This window comes from Dryobates pubescens, chromosome 2 (assembly GCF_014839835.1).
Source record: "Dryobates pubescens isolate bDryPub1 chromosome 2, bDryPub1.pri, whole genome shotgun sequence".
NCBI classification, from domain to species: domain Eukaryota; kingdom Metazoa; phylum Chordata; class Aves; order Piciformes; family Picidae; genus Dryobates; species Dryobates pubescens.
Genome location: NC_071613.1, coordinates 8722510 through 8745435, shown reverse-complemented (window position 1 = coordinate 8745435; position 22926 = coordinate 8722510). Strand labels below are relative to the sequence as shown.

The 22926-nt window shown below is 43.2% G+C and overlaps 1 protein-coding gene across 26 annotated transcripts in view; it reads right to left on the bottom strand.

Annotated features, from left to right (window-relative positions):
• Nucleotides 1–22926, bottom strand: part of NRXN1 (neurexin 1) — an 806593-nt gene that overhangs the window by 458826 nt on the left and 324841 nt on the right. For 17 of the 26 annotated variants that reach the window (XM_054169692.1, XM_054169696.1, XM_054169804.1 and 14 more), the window contains 3 exons: nucleotides 17755–18138; nucleotides 6431–6634; nucleotides 3469–3495 (listed from right to left, as the gene is read on the bottom strand). In XM_054169692.1, the coding sequence (XP_054025667.1) occupies nucleotides 3469–3495; nucleotides 6431–6634; nucleotides 17755–18138 (615 nt within the window). The remainder of the gene's footprint in view (nucleotides 1–3468; nucleotides 3496–6430; nucleotides 6635–17754; nucleotides 18139–22926) is intronic. The other 9 variants (XM_054169727.1, XM_054169770.1, XM_054169824.1 and 6 more) reach the window with 1 other exon arrangement.

Sequence of the window (22926 nt, the reverse complement as noted above, 5' to 3'; positions counted from 1 at the left end):
CCTCCAAAACCTCAGCAATGACCAGCCAACAGTTGGTCATTTGATCTGCAGTGAGCAGAAGGTAGGTTTCAGGTTGCCCTCAAGGGAAAATGGGAAGAAGAGGAGCAATATTTGTTGACTAGGTTTGTAATTCACTGTAGGAAATAAAGTGCTTCAATTCATATTTTCCTTTTCCTCTTCCAAACAAAACACTGATTTTTGTTCATGTTTGCTCTGTTTTAATGCTGTCTCTCCAAACTCAAGATAATTTAACTTTCCTTAATGCTGTCTGTCCAAACTCAAGCAGGATAGTTGCATCCTGACCTAATTTCTCTTACTAGATTTCTCTTACTAGCCCAGCTATAATAAATACTATTTCAGTCCCAACAGTGAAATGATATTAAGATTTTTCATTTCTAAGCAACAGAAAGGGGAAAATCTGAAAGAAGTCTCTCAAAGATAGAACCCAGATCTACTTCTATCCCCACAAAATCAGGATTGATATGCATCCAAGCTCCCAGTAGACCCAAAAATGTAGGCACTGAACTGTAATATTGAACAAATTAAGATTCAACTTCGGGAAGCTGTTGCTTTGAAAGGTGTTACAGGTTAAGGACTAAATGTTCCATCATAAAGAAAAGTCCTCCATAAGTACCAGAGAGTACAAGGAGCCAAATGGTCCCCAACAGGGCTTGCTCGTGGTCCTGCTGAGGATGAGTGGTGGAGGGAGCTTTTGGGTCTAGGTGGAGAACTGGGCTTAATTTGTGTGTATATTCTGTTTCCCTCAATACCTGTTGTATTTCTGTATATGTATTTGTCAATAGCATCCATATTTAACCTCCAATTCTTTAGGAGTGGGTTTTTTGTTTGGTTGGTTTTGGGGTTAAAATAACTTTCTGTCCTTTTGCCCTGGGCAGCTCATGGCTCAAAACGAGGACAAAAAGGATTGTTAGTCTTCCACCAAAACCCAGAAGGAAACATTTTCTACAGGACTACTTCAGACAATAATTTACTGCAATCTGAAGGTTAAAACACAGAAATGGCTCATGAAACGTTACCTGGTTGTGCTGCTAGGAAGGCAATGTAGTACTTACCATACCAAAAGCCCACAAACCCCTGTTCTGAACACAAGCACCAAGGGGAGATGGAGCTAATCATAAAAGTTTACTTCTAGCAACAACAACAGAAAGGACTACAGAACTGCAAAGAAAAGAGATGAGTATTTGATAGCAAAGAGATTTTATACAATGAATAGGCTGCTCCTGCATGAGACCAAGAAGAACTAATTCAGTTCAGCACATACATTTCTCCTGTTTGCAGTCCTCTACTTGGAGGCTTATTACTTACTCTGTATAGAGAAGGCTCCAAGGAGACCTTATTGTGGCCTTCCAGTTTCTTAAGGGGGCTACAAGAAAGCTGGGGAAGGACTTTTTAGGGTGTCAGGGAGTGATAGGACTGGGGGGAATGGGAAAAAAAAACTAGAAATGAGTTGATTCAGATGGGATATTAGGAAGAAGTTGTTCCCCATGAGGGTGGTGAGACACAGGCACAGGTTGCCCAGGGAGGTGGTGGAAGCCTCATCCCTGGAGGTATTTAAGGCCAGGCTGGATGTGGCTGTGAGCAACCTGCTGTAGTGTGAGGCATGGCAGGGGGGTTGGAATTGGATGATCCTTGAGGTCCCTTCCAACCCTAACAATTCCATGATTTGCAGGTTCTCTTTTGATCCAAAACTTGCTTATAAAATGGAAGCTAGAAATCATTTTAATTGGTTTTTATGACAGCCGAGATGAAAACTAAACCGAAGTCACCACACCTGTTGCCTTGTGGCTTTATTAGTGATTTTTTGTGTGTTTCTTTTGTTTCTGTGTTAGTGATTTTCAGGGGGAATTTCCCAATTTTGCAAGGAAGTTAAGAAAAAAGAAATCCTAATCTGGCTTTTCTAAGGGAAAAAGGAATTTAGCAGCACTATGTAAACTGGGGACATTTCTCCTCAGAGGAAGTTGTTTGTCTTTTATAATTGGGATTTTGCCAGGAGCAAAACAAAAGAGGACAAAGTAAACCCAGTGTCCTGTAATTGACCAACAAATTCCTTCTGGGACTTTTCATGAGCTTCAACATTTTGTCAATGGATGATGAAAAGATTTGGGTTTATAATTGGACAGTTTTATATCTCTTTCATTGCTCTTTTTAAATGTGAGGAAGCTGTCTTGACGCCTTGGTACATCCAAGCATTTCCTTTACTGCACTGAAATGTCTGTGTGGATTAAAACATGGTTTGGGTTTAAGGATGGTTTGGGTTAAAAGCTTGCTCCAAGAATACCTTGCCTTTTTAACCACAGGTGCTCTATTTATGTCTTGTAAAGTTATTAATTGGGGGGAAAAAAACCAAACATATTAGCAGATGATGAGTTGGAAATAACTGCAGTCCCCTATTTTTCTTTAAAGGGCATAAAATTATTATGGGGTGTTACGTTGAGGTCTTTTGGGAAACTCTTAACAGCTACATATTCAACCTAGGCATTTTGTTGTTGAGCTTTGTTTCTGTATTCAGAAAGCTGGCTTGTGAAACCTGTTAGGAAGGAAAAGATTAAAAGAAACCCAAACCAACCAACCCAAATCTCAAATCTACCATACTTACTATCAATAACTTTGTTGACACCATTCAGGAATTCCATAGACTCAAAATAAAATCACAGTCCTTTCTTTCCTCCTTTCAGAACATAGCCTCTTAATCCAAATAATATCAGAGAAGTTAAAATTTAGTCCATTCATCAGGCAAATGTTTCCCTCTGTTTCATAAACATGCATATCACAGAGAAAAATTGTTCAATTTAAGGTTTTTCTGGTGGTTTTTTTTTTATTATTATTATTCTTCTTTTTATTTCACATGATTAGAGTGTAAAAAATCATCATAGAAACATGGTTATTCTCAGGCTTAATAATGCCCCTATGGTAATTTCCAGAAAACAAAGATTTAGCATCACCAATTGTGTTAGGAGCAGCCAGTGAACATACTTTAATTGTCTAGGAGGGTTATAAAATAGAAATTCTTGTACTGTGGACAATTCTATTGCAAAACCCATCAAGAAAGCTAGAAGGAAGAGGCAGAGGGAAGGATGGGAAATGCCGGTTCACAAATTTTATGGCTCCTGTAAAGATTGTAGCCTGTCTGGAACAACACAGTACTACAGGCATCATTTCCTTTAAGTATGTTTACAACCTGGAGAATAATTCCTTTGTTAAATATTTTAAGAACTTATATCCTATGGAAAAGACCAAAGGAGAAAAATAAACACCCAACCCCCCCACACCCCACACTAGGGCATATGATGACTTTTTACACAATGATAGTTAATCATCACATTTCATTAATAAATTATCAAGTGCTTGCAAGCTGACCACAATAATATATATATTTTTTTTAAATCTAAATTTTGCATATTTTATAATGATGGAATAACATTTTAAAAAGTTGGAATAGGCACTTACTGGAATTACAGTTAATCCTGATACAGTCTAGATGGGGAAGAATAGATGAAAAATGAAAATTTATCCTTCAAGGTAATAGCTGCAGACATCCAATAAAATCACAGTCCACCCTTCTGGGGACAGACACATGCAAATATGGCCACTCCATGTCATCAGTCTTTACATACTGTTAGAACCCAGATCTACTGCCAGAAATCTTGATTATAAATAGAAACGACAAATAGGGTAAAAAAAATGGCCAATTTCAAACAAAGCTACATGGTGACAAATCTAAGTGGGGTGGGGTGGGGGAAAAAAATAAAGATAGGTCTCAGATAAACCAATCAGGATTTAAATGTCAAAGATGCTTAACTGAGGCAGGCTGCAGCTTTCTCCCCATCTGTGAAAGAACAGGTAATTTCTCTCAATGCAATTAGAAAGTGCTCCGTCACAATGGGTCATAGAGCAAGCCAAGCCTCAGGCAGACACCTTGGACCACTTGTGGATAGTATACCTCAAAGGCTCATCTCCAAATTGTGAGTAGTGAAACAGAAAGCTCATTACCCAGGCTTATAAACAGGGGGGTGCTGGGGTGATGTTTTTTCTTCAGGTGTACGCTTCAGGAATGAACAGTGACTATGGATAAAGCTACACTAATAGGAATAAAATAATGGCAGGTTGGGAAACACTGGTTGTTAGAGAATTGCGGTCAGAGCCTTGCCTCACTGGAAAAACAAAACAACAACAGCAAAGACAGGAAGGAGAAAATAAAAAAGGAAGAAGTAGTAAGAGGAAGAAAGAAAAAAGAAGGAAAGAGAGAAGGAAGAAAGAAAAATGAGAAACAGAGAATGAAAAAAAAAAGCTTAAAGACAAGGGAGAGAGGAAAAAAAGGAAAAGGGGCAGAAAGGAAAGGAGAACAGGGGGAAAGGAAAGAGGAATAGGGGGAAGGAAAAAGGGGAACAAGAAGAATAAGGAAAAAGGGAAAAGGAAACAACAAAAATAAAGGCAAAAATAGAAGACAAAAAAAGAAGGAAAAATAAAAAAGGGAAAGAGAAAAGTAAGAGGTGACAAGAAAAAGGAATAAAAGGGGAAAAAAGGAAAGAAGAAATAATGGCAGAGACAAAGTTAAAAAAAAAAGGAGGAGAAAAAAATAAAAGCAAAAGAGAGGTAAAGAAAAAAAAAAAGGGGGGGGGGGGGAAGGGGAGGGAAACGACACCCAAAACAAACAATAAAACAAACAAAACAAACCAGAAAGGCTGTTGGAGAAAAAAATGACTACTGCTAGGGCATGGATTTCTTTTCTTTCCTGAACTAGAGAAGTGGGCAAAAACTGTCGGAGGGCGGCGTTTCGCGCATGGAGAGAACGCCCTGATGCGCAGCAGGCTGCTCTGCAGGGCTACCTGCATTTGCTGCGGTGTAAGAACTACTTGGCCAGCTACTCCTGGGTGCCACCTTTGAGGAACGTATATACCATCGAACCTAGATTTTGTTTCCATATAGCTGAGTTTGCCATGTGTCGTCAACCGCATCAGAAAAGTGGTTGCAAACAGCCAGGGAGCAGCAGCAGCCGCACATTCCCTTTCACAGAAAGCAGCCAGGCTAGGGTTGGGGCGGGGGCTGCAGCCTGCAGCAACCCCAGCTCAGCACTAGAGGGGACTGTAGGAGAAAAGGAGAGAAGGAAAGCCGCTGGCTTCTCCCTCTCCCTGCCGAAATCTAACCACCAGGAAGGTGGTTGGAGTGAGCAACGCTTTTAGGAAGCGCAGGGCTATGTGCTTATTTTCTTTGCTCACTCCTCCCACTCTTCCCCGGCCCCATGCTTTCTGGACATCATTTCACCTGTCATGAAGACGAGAAAATACTGAATTCCCCTTAAAAACAGGAGTGTGCATTTCCCTAAGTGCACTGCTGTGCTCTTCTTGCAGCTCCTGACTGGGATTTATTCGCCAGCACAGCAGAAGCGCTTTCCTTGATTTCCTTCCCCCCCCCGCCACTTCGCTTTCATTTAGTCACTTTGTTTCTTTCACTAAAAACCAGAACCTAACATTTTGTTCATCATATTTCAAACCAGGAAACCCTCTTTTTTTTTTTTTTTTTTTTTCAGGTGGGGAGGGAAGGGGTTAAGGTTGAGGGTTTTTTTCTGTAAAAGGGTTTGTGCCTCCTGTGTTCACACGGCTGTTTGCTGAGGGCCGCAGTCTTTGGGCATTGAAGGGTTGTGTTATCGTTCGATACTACCAAAAGAATACCACTACAGAATTGCTTAAAAAAAAAAAAAACAAAACAGAGGAAGATGGATTTAACAACAAGTTTTTTGACACCTAAAAAGAGGAGACAAAGGAATCCATCAGTGGGAATTATCCAGCAGTGGTAAAACCAGGAATCCTTTGATAACGTTTGCATGCAGCACGTTAATTGGTGGAGGTAAAACCCAGCTGACCTACATCCCACGTCCCTTCTGCTCAAGGTATCTGAGGTGGGGAACTGCTGCTGGGAAGCATTTCTGGAGGGTAAACCCAACCTTCATTATGAGGAATAAGAATTTAGCACACCCCCTCCAGAAAAATAAGAAATAAATAAACCCAACACAAATAATCCCACTGATGAATTAGTCTTCTCTTTTTAGAGCACACAAGAGTACAAAAAGTATTGTGATGGGTCAATGGGAAGGCTATATGAAAAAAAAAAAAAAGATACCAAAAAAAAAAAAAAAAAGGCAAAATAAAAGCAAAGTCTAAAGATGGGCATGGGTTGGTGGAAGGACATAGGCAAAATGTTGCATTGGCAGGTGTTTATAGCACGGTTCAGTTTACTGTGGGTGTTAAAACAGGCTGCTTTGTAAATGTTTGCAAGCAAAAAAAAAAAAAAAGAAGAAGAAAAAAAAAGAAGAAAAAAAAAGAAAAAAAAAAAAGAAAAAAAAAGAGGAAAATGCAAAGGGGAAAAAAAAAAGAATTGAAATGTTAATTTTCTTGGAGGAAGAGTTTGTTACCTAGGTTGACCGTCAGTTTGACTCGGCCTGCGTCCAGCTCCAAGCGAAGGGTGTCTGCAGATTCCCTAGAGGTGGTGGCCATTAAAATGCCATAAGCTCGTTGAGACCTGAACCTTAAAGAGACATCTTCGGCCTCGGTGTGCATCACCACGGGCAGCTGGATTTTCATGAACATGCTCCCATCATAGCTTAAAATTGTTGCCTCTGAAAACACAGAGAGAGAGAGAGAGAAGGAAAGCAGTTAGTGACATGGCATTGGTGGGAGCTGCTCCAGGAGAAGGTGGTAAATGAGACTCTTGAACGTGTCCAGAGAAGGGCAAAGAGGGTGAGGAGAGGCTGAGGGAGCTGGGATTCTTTAGCCTGGAGAAGAAGAGGCTCTGGGCAAACCTTATTGCTCTCTACAACTACCTGAAGGGTGGTTGTAGCCAGGAAGAGGGTTGGTCTCTTCTCCCAGGCAACCAGCACCAGAACAAGGGGACACAGTCTCAAGCTGTACCAGGGGAAGTTTAAGCTGGAGGTGAAGAGAAAGTTCTTCACAGAGAGAGTTGTTAGCCATTGGAATGTGCTGCCCAGGGAGGTGGTGGAGTCACCATCCCTGGAGGTGTTCAAGAGGGGATTGTACATGGCACTTGGTGCCATGGTCTAGTAGTCATGAGGTCTTGGGTGAAAGGTTGGATTTGATCTTTGAGGTCTTTTCCAACCTTATTGATTCTATGATTCTATGTTCACCCGGTGTGACACTGGAAAATTGTGTGTGGCATATCACTGCTATCACTGGCACATGTAACAGAGATTTGGGTTAGGTTTTATTTTGTTTTATTGGGGGGTTTGGTGATGGTTTTGTTTGTTTTTGTTTGTTTTCTGATTTTTTTTGGTGGGTTTTCTTTTTAGGGTGCTTTTTCTTTTAAGTGGCATATTTGGGTGTTCTTTAATGCCCAAGCAATTCATGTCTACATTGTTCACAAAGTCACAGATTGCATTGGATTGGAAGGGACCCTCAAAGGTCATCTTGTCCAATCCCCCTGCACTCAGAAGGGACACCTCCAACTAGATCAGGCTGCCCAGGCACACATCAAGCCTGATCTTGAATGTCTGCAGAGATGGGGCCTCAACCACATCCCTGGGCAACCTGTTCCAATATTTCATTGCTCTCATTGTGCAGAACTTCCTCCTGATGTCCAACCTAAATCTCCCCTGCTCTAGTTTCAAACCATTGCCCCTCATCCTATGACCACAGACCCTTCTAAACAGTCCCTCCCCAGCCTTCCTGTAGGTCCCCTTCAGATATTGAACTGCAGCTCTAAGGTCTCCCTGAAGCCTTCTCTTCAACTCTGTCAGCCTATTTTCATAGCAGAGGTTCTCCAGCACTCTGATCATCATGGTGGCCTCCTCTGGACCCACTCCAGCAGGTCCATGTCTCTCTTTTTTTGGAGCCCCCCAGAGCTGGACACAGCCCTGCAGGTGAGGTCTCACTAGAGCAAAGCAAAATGGCAAAATCCCCTCTCTTGAGAAGATGAATAAAAATCACATGTAAGAAAATGCCTGCAAGGCTAGGTTTGTACTACTCAAAACAGGAAGAAGTATTCAGGCAAAGCTTAGAGACTATTAATGGTCATGGCTGACTACCATCCACCTTAGGATACTTCAGGTGTAAGTCTATTGGTATTTGCTCCTACCACTGTTACAAGCAGCATCCAGTTAGCAAAAATCTGCCTGAAACTGGTACTGAACCCCTGGTATGGATTGGAGGGAGCCCAGATTGCTTCATGGTAGAATCATGATTGCTTCATGGTAGAATCAAAACATTCATTTGATCATTATGACAGCCTCAGCAAGAGGGTTGTGTCTGGCATATTAAGAGCAAGATGTTAAAACCCCTGGGACAAGCACTTAACTGTCAGTTTCAGACATTACAGGCAATGCTCCTGGCGAGTGGCTCTGGCATGGAGTGGTCACAGACTGTTAAACCCCACAGCAAGCAGCCACAAGCCTTTTTTTCCCAGCCTCTTGGCTGGTAATAAGAAAGGTAGGACTAGAGGACCAGAATTCTGCTCACAGGGAGGCACAGCAATTCCTAGAAAACAAAGGACACTTCTGTTTCTGAAACTTATTAGGAAGACCTCTCTTGCAGGATAAACAAGCACTGTGGCAAATTAATCACCACAGCCATTGGAAAGCGCTTGTAGGCTCACTGGCCTTGGCACGACGTTAGTGTAACAAGCAACATCCTTTACCCCAAGCCAACAGTCAGTGGGCAGAGCACAGAGCTGTAGAATGGTTTGTGTTGGAAGGGACTTTTAAAGGTCATCTAGTCCAACCTCTATGCAGTAAGCAGAGACATCTTGAACTAGATCAGGCTACCACCAGGAACTTCAGGAGGCTGCCCAGTAACATACAAACCTAACCACAAGCCATGAGCTAAAACCACTACCTGAATGACAAAATAGACTCTCTGAATGTGCCTCACTTCATGCATGTCTGACTGGTTACCTACCACTAATTCACAAGACTTTCCAACTTCTTCCACCTGTCTCTAATGTTGTGTGGTTTTCTTTTTAACCCACTCAAAACTTTTCAACCTTATAACTTGTTTAAAGGCCACCAAGATGATCAGAAGGCTGGAGCATGCCTCCTGTGAAGACAGGCTGAAAGAACTGGGAGCTCTTCAGTCTGGAGAAGAGAAGGCTCCAGGGAGACCTTAGAGCTGCATTTCAATATCTGAAGGGGACCTACAGGAAGGCTGGGGAGGGACTGTTCAGAAGGGCCCTGTGGTCATAGGACAAGGGGCAATGGTTTAAAACTGGAGCAGGACGGGTTTAGGTTGGACATCAGGAGGAAGTTCTGCACAAGGAGAGTGGTGAAATACTGGAACAGGCTGCCCAGGGATGTGGTTGACATTCTGCCCCTGGAGACATTCAAGATCTGTGTCCCTGAGCATCCTGCTCTAGCTGGAGGTGTCCCTTCTGAGTGCAGGGAGGTTGGACAAGATGACTTTTGAGGGTCCTTTCCAACCCTATGCTGTTAATCTGTAAATGATGAAGTCTAAACGGGACACCACAGAATCTTAGAAAAAAATGCCATCCCAAAGGCATCTGGACTCACTGAACTAAATATCAGTTACTTGTCCCACAACAGACCACATGAGGACCAGGGAAAAAGAGAACACAGCAGAGAATGCCCACAGGAATCTTCTCCATGCTTCAGCTAGCTGTAGTATAATGGAAGCACTCATGAGGCCTTGAGCAACCTGGTCTAGGGGAAATGGCAAGGGGGCTGGAACTAGATGCTCTTGATGATCTCTTTTAACTCCAACAATTCTATGATTCTATCACTCCATAAACAGACACTGACATAAAGCTGCTCCCACCAATGGTGTTAGCATATATTTTAAAATCATAAATACTTAGGACAGTTTGTCCAAAGCCATTTCCATTGCCTGTCTTCTGTACTGTTAATGACAGATAAGCTCTTCAGGACTTCCAGCCTACACAGTCCAAGCAAGGACAGAACATTCCCTTAACTCTCTGAGCATCTTGGAGTCAAAACTGAGAAGATGGTATGCTCATTAATAATTCCAGACTCTCCCAATAAATATTTCAAGAAAAGAGTTGGGTGTTGGGAAAAATACTAAATAAATAGGATTACTAATGTTGACGTGGCAGTTCTTAGACAGAAGAATGCAGACTCCCCGCTGCAATTGCCAAATGCTCACTAGGAGAAGGGGCAAACCTAAGCTGGCTCCTTGCAGAGAAGAATGCACACCCACAGAACCTCCAGAAGGAAAGGATTACAGTACAGGGTAAACCAGAAGTTCTTTGTCCATGTTCCTGCATCAGAGAAGAGGAAAGTGAGGTCAGACTGAGAGAGTTGGAGCTGTTCAGTGTGGAGAAGAGAAGGCTCTGAGGAGACCTTATTGGAGCTTTACAGCATCTGAAGGGGGCCTACAAGAAAGCTGGAGACAGACATTTTAGGGTGCCAGGTAGTGACAGGACTAGGGGGGATGAAGCAAAACTAGAAATGGGTAGATTCAGATTGGATGTTATGAAGAAGTTCTTCCCCATGAGGGTGGTGAGACACTGGCACAGGTTGCCCAGGGAGGTGGTAGAAGCCTCATCCCTGGAGGTTTTTAAGGCCAGGCTAGATGGGGCTCTGGGCAACCTGCTCTAGTGTGAGGTGCCACTGCCCATGGCAGGGGGTTTGGAACTGGATGATCCTTGTGGTCCCTTCCAACCCTAACAATTCTGTGATTCTATGTCTCAAGAGGGCAATGGGGCATGGCACAGATGTGCTGCTTGAATGGAGTACATTTCAACAAGCTTGCTCCATCTCTGGTGACATTTAAAACCTGGTTGGACATGTTCCTGTGTGACCTTCTCTAGGTGAACCTACTTCGGCAGGCAAGCTGGACCCAGTTTCCAGAGGTTCCTTCCAACCTTTAGCATTCTGTGTTTTACAGATTTGCTGATTTCTGACCATGCAGACTGTAAGGCTTCCAGCAAATTCTAAACCTGAAATTCTTCTGTGAAGCAAATGGAACACTTAACTATCACCAGCCTGACATGAAAGTTCAAGTCAAAGATTTTTTTCACCGGCAAGTGATTTGATTTTTTGATTGGGTTTGAGGGAAAGAAACTAGGATTCAATATAGGCTGAGGGAGATGGGGTTGTTCAAACTAGAGAAGACTCCAGGGGGACCTTAGAGCTACCTTCCAATACCTAAAGGGATCCTCCAGGAAGGCTGTAGAGGGACTTGTCCTGAGGGTGCCTAGAGACAGGGCAAGAGGGAATGGTTTGAAGCTGAGGGAAAGCAGGGTTAGACTGGAGCTTAGGAAGAAGCTCTTCAGTACAAGGGTGGTGAGGCTCTGGAATAGGTCTCCCAGGGAGGTTGTGGATGCCTTCTTCCTGGAGATATTTAAGGCAACTAAACCAAGTTGAGAGGTGTCCCTGCCCAAGGCAGGGAGGTTGGAGTAGATGAGCTTTGAGGTCCCTTCCAGCCTGAGCCATTCTAGGATTTTAGGAATCTATATCTAGCTGTGCATGAAATGTTCCTGAGATACTGATCAAGGTAAAGAAGATTTAGATAACTAAAGAAATTTGGCATAAAATTAGAAGGTACATGCTAATGCAAAAGAAAGCACTTGATCTTATCTGTTAAAAAAGGCACCTGAACAGTATTTAGGGTTTTCAGAAGCTGAGCAAAAGCAGACGTGCCAGGATGAACAGCATTTAAAAAGACATGGGGTCTGCTGCTAAAAATTTATCTTCTGACACTGGAAAAGCAAGTTGTCAGCATCAGCACTGGTGCTGTTTGCCAGCTTTCCTAGAATTATCCAGTCCTTTAGAAAATGACAGAAAGAGGAGAGAAAGAACTGCCTTAATTTAATCAGAGATGACCTGTGAGTATTTATCATCATGGTAAACAGACCTGATGTGATTAGACCCTCAATCCTCCTATAGCATACTGTGCCAGTCATTCTGACAACAGATGTTCCAAGAACAGACCAAGGAGACAGAACAGAAGATCAAATGACTTAAAAGCTCTGGGGCACTGAGGAAACCCCCTTATGTCAACCAGCTCCTCTAAGTACTGAGACACAGGGAAAGAAAAAAAACACAAACACCAAAACCAAACCAACCCAAACAAGCTACAAAACTGTCAGGAAGCAGAGATGATTTGATCAAAGAAGATTTAGCACTGCCCTGAGAGCCATGACTGACGATTGGAGACAGAACATGTTCCTAAAATAAGAAGTACAGCTCTGTGCAGTTCACTCACTGGAAATGAATCTGCTGCTAAAAAAAATTGTTAGGAAAAGCTTCTGTTGTTTAAGCATTGTTAAATGATTGCTCTCTTCAGAAGGCTGAATGGTATTTTGTCCATATTGTGTTCTTCTCTAAGGCTGGACACCTGGATTTTGCCATGTGAATCATCAACTCATCCCAGCATCACTTCCACTTGACTCAGCATTGTTCTCACCTCTGCAAATCATTTTCAGAATGGTAAGGATTGGAAGGGACCTCCGGAGATTTCGTAGATCGGTTTAGATTGAAAGAGACCTTAAAGATCATCTACTTCCAAACCTCCTGCCATGGGGACACCTGCCCACCAGCCCAGGTTGCTCAAGGCTTCATCCAACCTGGCCTTGTACACCCCAAAGGAGGAGGCATCCACAACCTCCTTGGGCAGCCTATTCCAGAGTCTCACCACCCTCGGACTGAAGACCACCTTTGTTAAGGCCTGGTCAGTAAGATGGTGAGCTGACTGAGGAGAAGCAGAGGGGCTTACACCAGTTCTGAAAACCTCAAAGGAACATTTTGGCTAAAAGTATGTATTAATTTTTAGCCCTAACTTTGCCTTTTTTCCTTTGGACCAACTAATTCCAGAGAGTGATGTGCCTCATCTTTCTTTGAGTTCTACATTGTTAACTGTTCTCACATAAGTGCTGGCAGAATGTCTTGTTTTCTTTTTCTCTTGTTCAGCTTCCTCTTAATTATTAGACTGAATGCTAATAGACCATAAGTTTAGCTCACAATGTGCTGTGCATCAAAAGAATCAGAGATTCCACAGCAGGGAACAATAATTTAGCTATTGCTTTGGTGGTGGAAGCAGAGCACTGAACAGAAAAATAGCACAAAACCCTTACAGAATATTATTGATGAGGCTCTGAGCAACCTGCTCTAGTCAGAGGTGTCTCTGCTGACTGCAGAGGGGTTGGACGAAATGACCTTGGAGGGTCCCTTCCAACATGATTCTGTGATTATTTACCATTTATTTATTTTGGGGGGGGGGACAGGAAATAAGTGCCTGCAGCACAGCTATTAACAAGAAGGCATGGCCTGAATCTGCACCAGGGGAGGTTGAGGTTGGATGTCAGGAAGGGAAAGGGGATGTTGCTCAGGGAAAGGGGAATTAGACACTGGAATGTGCTGCCCAGGGAGATGGTGGAGTCACCATCCCTGGAGGTGTCTAAGACAAGACTGGATGTGGCACTCAGTGCCATGGTCTGGTTGATTTGGTGGTCAAAAGTATATACCTGCAAAAGGCTTTGCCAGGAGGCACTCACATATTGTGATGCACAATCAAATTAAGATAGGAAGCCAAATTATATTGCTATGACATCTGCCCACCCATCTGCTGTATTTCCCCTAATCCACTGAAGCCAGTCTACAGATTGTGCTGATGTTTAACCTTACTGAGAATGAAGAATAAAACCAAGAATACCTTGCAACAGGATAAAACCCCCACATTTGTGTGTGTGTGTATGTATTTATATACATGGTACTGAAATTAAATCAGAACTGAGTTGTGGTCATCTTTTTTGTGCACTGATGAACTGACCAAAGGTATTTCACATACTGAACACATGGATGGAAATAGCATGGAAAATAAATGATGCTCCTAAAAAGCAGCTACATCCTTCTGTTTACTGAGGATACCTTAAACCACTTCCAATTAAGTGAAATATTCCAGTTACTGAAGCTCCAGTATTTTACTCTGGTTCCTTTTTTCTTTGTGGAACTGCATTGTTTGTTGAAATGAACAGGGTCCTATTTTATTTTAATTAGTTGCACCAATTATAACTGTGTTGCCTCTATCACTACACAGAGAAGTTTATCAGTTACTGCACATGGGTGGCAGCTACAATAACTCTGTGTGGTAGGATGCCAACACATCACTTCCAGCATCCCAAAAGCTATAATCTTATTAATGCATGGTCATTTGGGACATGAATATTACTGGAAAGAGATCTCCTCTCAGTGTACTTTCCTCTGGAGAGGGAAACTCAAGAGCAGGAAATGAATCCATGCTGTCTGAACTGCTGCACATATTTCTGTTGGACAACAACCAAATATCGTTGTAGAGAAGCCAACACCATTCCCACAGGATCACCATTCCCGCTAGGAGAATGCACTGGGAAAAATAAAGCTCTGTATCAGAAGATGGTTGGAAGTAAATCAGAGGAGATAAAAAAGGCTCAGATTGCACTGGGTTGGAAGGGAGCCTCAAAGGTCATCTTGGCCAAACCCCTGCACTCAGCAGGGGCACCTCCAACTAGAGCAGGCTGCCCAGGGCTGCATGAAGGCTGATCTTGAATGTTTCCCAGTGATGGGGTCTCTACCACATCCCTGGGCAGCCTGTTCCAGTATTTCACCACTCTTATTGTGCAGAACTTCCTCCTGAAGTCCTGCTCAGTTGTCAAACCACTGCCCCTCATTCTATCACTACAAGCCCTTCTAGACAGTCCCTCTTCAGCCTTCCTGTAGGTCCCCTTCAGATACTGAAATGCAGCATTAAGGTCTTCCCGAAGCCTTCTCTTTTCCAGGCTAATAATCCCCAATTCTTTCAGCCTGTCTTCATAGGAGAGGTCCTTCAGCCTTCTGATCATCTTGGTGGCCCCACTATGGACCATATCAGGTCCGTATCTCTCTTGTGTTGAGAGTCCCACAGCTGGGGACAATATTACTACTTGTCAAGTACGGGTATTTCAATGAACAATGGCATTGCTGCAGCCTGCTCTTATGTTCTTTGCAGCTCTGTGTGTGTTTTGGTTTCTAATGTACACATTTCCTTGCTCTCAAGTTGGAAACAAAATCCTCTCTCCTTCTGCCATCTGTAATAGCAGAATTCAGCCACAGGGTGGTACACCAGACATGGTTAACTAAAGGCTTTAGTAATGCTTCAGACAGCTCAGTTATGCCCTCTGCCAGCTTCACTCCACCAGTAACAGAACAATCTGGGAGATCTCTGAACCACTGGCTGGGAGCCAAAGGCATCTAAAAATATTACATGGAAAAAAAAAAAAAAGGTAATAAAGTCCAACCAAAGAAACAAAACCCTTACAAACAAAAAACCTCCAAACATACGTGTGGTACTTTTAGGCTGTGCCTTTAAAATTTTTCACAGATCTTGAGCAGAAAAGTAGTAAAACTGTAAATAAATCACTCTTGGGTGTAAAAATGAAAATAAAGATAATTCCCCAAATATTTTGTACCTATTCATTGTATTCCATTGTAGATTGTAGTTCTGCTTTTAAATACAGCTTTCATTTTGCTTCCAACTGGGCTGGTCTGGCAAAGTTAATGTTGGGGGGAGGGAAAACACCCAGAAAAAAGCAAACAAAAAGAGAGAAACAAAGCAAACCAAACCAAACACAGAACAAAAGGGGGGTGAAACACCACCACAATCTCAAACAAACAAAAGCAACCTGAAAACCCCAAACAAACCAAAACCCAGGAAAAGGCAAAACCAACAAAGCCTCAAACAAACAAACCTAAAAATACCCCAAACAACAAAAACACCACCCCCAAAACCTCAAAGGAAAAACAACCCAAAAAACCAATCCCCAAAAAATACCCAAAACAAAGCAAAACAAAATACAGGAAAAAGGAAAAGACAACAAACCCCCAAACCAAACCAAAACCACAACGCAAAGCCAACACCACCAACAAAAAGAAATCAGAAGGAACTGAGAATCTACTTGCAAATCCTAATAATATGTTGGTACTAATCCTACAGAAATGAACATTTCTGTCTACATGCAACTCAAAACATTCACTGGGGGTTTAGTTTTTCAAGAAGCCACACTGGTTTCAGTCTTCATTAACTAGAAAAATGAATCAGGCCAGATGGAATTCTACCAATCTATGAAAGATCTTACACTCCCAGCCAGTAGGTTAAGATTTGGACTGTGGCTTAAAGAGAAACTGCAGCATGACAATTGTGTCAGAAGAAAAACTAAACCAAAAAACACCACAAGTTCTGGCACTGAATCATAGTTTGGGTTGGAAGGGACCTTAAAGATCATTCAGTTGCAACACCTATGCCATGGGCAAGGACACCTTCCACTAGACCGGGTTGCTCAAGGCCTTATCCAACCTGGCATTGAACACCCCCAGGGATTTCCTATTCCAACGAGAATAAAAAGAAACACCTAAAATATTAACTAAGCTTTTCTTATTGTTTTCCTACTTACATTAATCCTTTCAGCTGCCCCCTCCCTGGAGGTGTTCAAGGCCAGACTGGACAAGGACTTGAGCAGCTGAGTCTAGTTGAGTGGTGTCCCTGCCCATAGCTGGGAGGTTGAAGTAGATTTCTTAGGTCCATTTCAACTCAAGCCATTCCATGATTAAAAATATTTTCTTAGTGCACTCTGTAATTTTAACATATCTGAGAGTTTTGTTCCAATATACTAACCTCAACATCTCTCTTCCTTGCCACTCTGATCCCTTCCACTTCAATAAATGGGGTTTGTCAACTCTACGCTTACCTTTTCTAGTCAAGAGGGATACTCAGTGACTTAAGATAAGTAGAAACTGTTTCCTTGGGTACTAGAATGGTTTTTAGAAAGGAGAAAAATAAGTAAGAAATAGAGATTTCTACACTGATTCTTTCCCTCTGACTCATGGCTGAAGTTCTGGCCATAGATTTAAGTGCTATTGTGGAGTTTAGCACTAGTTTAGCACTAGAATTTAGCACTAGAGTCCAGCATAGAGCCACAAAGATGCTGAAGGCAGTGGAACATGCTCCTGCTGAGGAAAGGATGAGGGAGCTGGGGCTCTGCAGTTTGCAGAAGAGGAGCCTGAGGTGTTACCCCATTCATGTTGATAAAGGTGTGAAGGGCAGTGTCAGGTGGGGAGAGCCAGGCTCTGCTCAGTGATGTCCAATGATAGGACAAGGGGCAATGAGTGCAAACTGGAACAGAGGAGGTTCCATAGGAACAGAACAGAAAACTTTTTCATTGTGAGGGTGGTAGAGCCCTGGAGCAGACTACCCAGAGAGATTGCGGAGTTTCCTTCTCTGGAGACTTCAAAACCCACCCGGCTGTGTTCTTGGCTGTGTGCCCTGGGTGATCCTGCTCTGGGAGGGAGGTTGGACTAGAAGATCTCTGGAGGTCCCTTCCAACCCCTACCATTCTGTGACTACATGATTTAATGATACAGTGGTATTGACAGAAGCAGGTAGAGAACAAGACCTGTTTGGAACTGAAATGTCACCATTTAGCAACCCAACAATACTGGAAATGACTTTCATAAAGCTTTCCAGAACTCCTCACCGTGTGGTGAGACACAGCAGGAGACGTTTCTCAGAGACATTTAGCAGTACTGACTCTCTGTAATAGCCAACTAATACTTAGCCCATGCAACTTAGAAACTCTCCTAAGATCTTCCCTCCTGCATTCCTTTACTTTGGCCTAGAGCAGGGCTCCATCTGACATCATGTGAAACCCAAGAAGCTTTTTGCGCCTTGGGAGGGACATTTTGCTACGTTTAATCATCGTGCGGAACGCTGTGAAACAGAAGCGCAGCCACCTCTTGCAACTTACCTCTTTCACACGATCTGCCAAGGTACCCTGTGCCAGAGCAATCACAAACGTATCTGTTCCACCCATCCCTGCACACACCATTGTTCTTACAGGGGTTGCTGAGGCAAGGCTTTGCAGTTTCTCTTGAGCACGAGGGTTTGACTCCAGCTGTGCTCTGAATTTCAGCCATCTGCCGAATGTCTTTGCTTTGACCGTCGATAAATAAATCTCTAATGCAGCCGACGTAGCCATAATTGAGAAGTGCTGTCCACACCTCTGTTGGGAAGACAAGGCCTGCTTTGTTCTCTGGTAAGCCTCCAAGATACAAGTCATCATCCAAGTCAAGGATTTCACTTTCCCCTGGTGCAGTGTACGGTGTACGTAAGGTGTTCACAGATATGGTCCCTAAGAAGAAAAGAAAACAACGTGAGCAATTTTTCAAGATATTTCAAAGAGTTTTGATAAGGGCAACGAGGCTGGGGAGAGGTCTCAAGCACAGCCCTGTGAGGAGAGTCTGAGGGGACTGGAGGTGTTTATCCTGGAGAAGAGGAGGTTCAGGGGAGACCTTGTTGCTCTCTACAACTACCTGAAGGGAGGTTGTAGCCAGGTGGGTGTTGGTCTTTTCTCCCAGGCAACCAGCACCAGAACAAGAGGACACAGTCTCAAGCTGCGCCAGGGCATGTTTAGGCTGGAGGTGAGAAGAAAGTTCTTCCCAGAAGAGTAATTGGCCATTGGAATGTCCTGCCCAGGGAGGCAGTGGAATCCCCGTCCCTGGAGGTGTTCAAAAAAGGCTTGGATGTGGCACTTGGAGCCGTGGTTTAATCATCAGGAGGTGTTAGGTATTAGGTAATAGGTTGGACTTGATGAACTCCGAGGTACTTCCCAACCTGCTTGATTCTATGATACTGTTGTGGGTTGTTTTTTTTCCCCACTCCTTAATCTACATGCCATGTCAGCTCCTGGCAAATATCTCTAAATGAAACACAGACACTGTATTTATACATCTCTGCCATAACCCACTTCACTACCTTCATTACAATGGAGTATGAACATTGTCAGCAAGTTCAACAACACAAAAATGTTTATGCACAATACTGCATGGGCCCAACAAAAGGGCAAAATTAGCTTAATAACCTTGTAAGGGTAGAGGGGAAAGCATTCCAGAGGTATTTACAGAAGAAATCCTGCTTGAGCAGCGATGACACAAAAATCTCTTTACTGCCTCATAAGTGCTTCAAAGCGCTAAGGCTGAGGTTGCACTTGCAACACGTGAGGCAAACCTGTGGCTTTGGTTTGGATCCAAAGGCACAGTGTTTTAAAAGACTCTCCCCACCTGCAGTGGGCTTTGGATAAGACTCCTTTTTTTTTCCCTTTAAGTGCAAAAGGAAAATACTCTCATCAGCTGCCAGACAGGCGATCATTAAGATGATAGTGAGGTGCTCCTAGAGGGAAAAATCAACACCTGTGACACTTACCTCGAAATGTGTGCATGATACAGAGAAAGGGAGAGAGGATGGAAAGAGAAACTCAGGAAAGGGAAAGGATACCTTTTTTTTTTTCTTTCCCATTCAAATTTCAAAAAGCAAATAAAACTAAGCTTAAAATAAAGTTCTGCTGCTACAAAGTGTTTCAACAAAGAAAGTGTAAGCAGCTGTAAAGATTCTCTTTGTTATGCTCCTAAAAATTAATGAGGCATCTGATTATTTTTTACATTATGGATAGGCAGAACCCCAAATTCAGTACATGGAACACACTGAGGTCAAGAAACCTGATTTTATTTGCTATATAAAATCACTGGGAGAAAAAGAATCTTCACAAAAGAGTCTCCTTCCCATTTATTATGGGTGCAAAAGGCAGCAAAATATAAATCAAAACATGATGTAGGTCACTATAAAACTAACATGATTCACTATTCCACTATCAGCTTGACACAGATTCAGGAAGATAAAAATGAGCAGCAAAAATACTTCCAATGTGGTGCAGGGGGACAATAAATTCAGAATTTTGATAGCACAAACACTAAACCATGAGTGTCAAGCTGAACCACATGGATCCAGAAAAGATCTTACTTGGATACAGCCTAAAATTCAAGCTTCTCTTTTAACAGTGGAGTCCTGTGACAGCTGCATATTTTGTTGGGGGGTTTTGTGGGTTTGATGGGGCAAACTTCAACAGTATGGGCAGAATGAGCATTTAAATAGCTTGGACCTTAATAAAAGCTCTTTGGGGCAAAGGTGTCTCAGAAGAACCAACTCCCAGGTGAGATTTGAGACATACAGAGTTTAGGAAGGCTGAGCACTAATCCTAGTAGAAAGAGTCTCTCCCTACAATCAGAAGAGTCTTATTAAGATAAAATAAAGGTTTCCATAGGCTTGTTGCACCTTTAGAAAGACATGGAGCTGCTGGAGAGGGTCCAGAGGAGGGCCACCAAGATGACCAGAGGGATGGAGAACCTCTCCTATGAAGACAGGCTGAGAAAGCTGGGGCTGTTCAGCCTGGAAAAGAGGACTCTGGGGAGACCTTAGAGCTACATTTCAATATCTGAAGGGGATCTACAGGAAGGCTGGGGAGGGACTGTTCAGAAGGGCCGGGGGGGAATAGGATGAGGGGCAGTGGTTTGAAACTGGAGCAGAGCAGGTTTAGGTTGGACATCAGGAGGAAGTTCTGCACAGTGAGAGTGGTGAAACACTGGAACAGGTTGCCCAGGGATGTGATTAAGGCCCCATCCCTGCAGATATTCAAGATCAGTCTTGAGGTGGCCCTGGGCAGCTTGATCTAGCTGGAAGTGTCCCTGCTGAGTGGACGAGGGTTAGACAAGATGACCTTTGAGGGTCCCTTCCAACCTGATGCAATCTGTGAATCTCTAAAATGAACCTTTTTTGTTTTCCCCATGAAATGACACCACATAAAATAGTCCTTGGGAGAAGCCCTCAGAAATCTTGGTGTAATCATAGCACCTAATGACTATGGGTAGGAAAATACACCAGGCAAAAACTCTTCTGTGCATCATGTTTTGGAAGGCTACAGAATCCCTATTACCCTGCTGGGCTATTCCAAATTTAGTGCTGGACATATCCATGACACTTCAACTGACCTAGATGCTGTGTGTTTTACCCTTAATTGAACAACTTCATTTAATCCTTTCTTGCTGAGAGCTACACTAAGTCAAACAGCACCTGAAGAAGACTCAAAGCTTTAATAACTCTGTCTGGCTCAGCTGTTATGTAGAAGCTTGATCCACAATATCATCTAGCACACTGTCCAGAACAAGAATTTTTGGCTGTAATACAAATAGACTTCAGTATAACTAACAGCACAAAACCCAGGCCTGTGTACCAAGGACTTCATGCCCTTGCTTACCAGGTTATCCTAGCTTGCAGGTGACCTGATAGAAAATTGGGCTAGGCTGCCATACAACTCCCACTGCTGTGGGTATCCAAATTATCACTCCCTTAGGTAATGAAAGCTTTCCTTAGTAAGTACTTTGTAAATGCAGGTTCCAGGATTTCACCACTCTCATTGTGCAGAACTTCCTTGTGATGTCCAACCTAAATCTGCTCTGCTCCAGTTTCAAACCATTGCCCCTCATGCTACCCCCACAGGCTCTTTTAAAAAGTCCCTCCCCAGCTTTCCTGTAGGTTCCCTTCAGATACTAAAATGTACCTCTAAGGTTTCCCTGGAGCCTTCTCTTCTCCAGGCTGAACAGCCCCAATTCTTTCAGCCTGTCTTCACAGAAGAGCTGCTCCAGCCCTCTGACCATCCTGGTGGCCTTGATTTCCAAAGGATGAATGGCAATTAAGTCAAAAAACCCACTTGCAATGTTAGCCCTGAATATGGCAAACAGCCTAACAACATTTTGAACAATGCTCAGGGAAAAACTGTGAGCAAAAACCTTTACAGCTGCTCCATAGCTGGGTTTCTTTTTTAGTTTATGTTGTGTGTTTTTTTCCAGTCCTTTTACTGCAGAGTTGGCAGAACTGTTAGGAGCAGAACAGACAAACATTTCCCTTAGGTAGGAGTTAATGAGCTTCTCCAATCACATTCATTATCTCAGCAATTTACTTCTTCACAGGTCTGTGTGTAAGAAACTAAGACATATTTCTAAAGTGTTTCTTCATTCTGATCAGTTAAATATGAAGATCCTAACTACAACCACTCTCATCTGCATGCTTACCTTATGTGGCTCTTTGTGCATGGGAAACACATTTGCTTATTCAGACACAGTGGAAAAAAAAAACCATCAGAGCCAGGTATTCCTAGATGATTTCACATCTTGTGTGCTAAAAGCACGGTACAGTGGCTATGATGAGGACTGTGACCATAGCATACAGCACATGGCCAAGCCCAAGGACACATGTGAAGTGGCTATGAAGCTGCTGTCCTTCAGATTCAGGAGTTCAGAATCACCACAAGCACTGGAAGGGCATTCAGCTCACATGGCAGGACACAGCAGTAGGTACCAGGTTGTGTCCTCTGCTGCACACTTAGCGGGGGAAAAAAGCATACTGCTGGAGGACCTGCATTCTCCTTTCTCTGCTGCAGACCTAACAAGAAAGGTGGATGACTGGGGAAGATATTGATGGGACAAGAGAGAACAGGCATGAACTTGAACATAGGAAAGTTCCATCTGAATATGCGTAGGAACTTCTTTATTTTGAGGGTGGCACTGGTATAGGCTGCCCAGAGAGTCTCATTTTCTGGAGTCACACAGAACCCACCTAGATGCCATCCTTCACAAACTGCTCTGGGTGAACCTACTCTAGCATGGGGGTTGGACTCAATGATCTTAAGGAGGCTGGTGAGAGACTTTTTAGGATGTCAGGGAGTGATAGGACATGGGAGAATGGAGCAAAAATCTACCACTATAAATGGGTAGATTCAGATTGGATGTGAGGAAGAAGTTCTTCCCCATGAGGGTGGTGAGACACTGGAACATGTAGCCCAGGGAAGTGGTGGAAGCTTCATCCCTGGAGGCTTTTAAGGCCAGGCTGGATGTGGCTGTGAGCAACCTGCTGTAGTGTGAGGTGTCCCTGCCCATGGCAGGGGGATAGGAACTGGATGACCCTTGAGGTCCCTTCCAAGCCTGACAATTCTATGATCTCCAGAGGTCCCTTCTAACTCCTCTCACTCTGCTTACCTCTGAGAGGTTTGGACTACATGACCTTTAGCAGTCCCTTCCAACCTAAACCATTC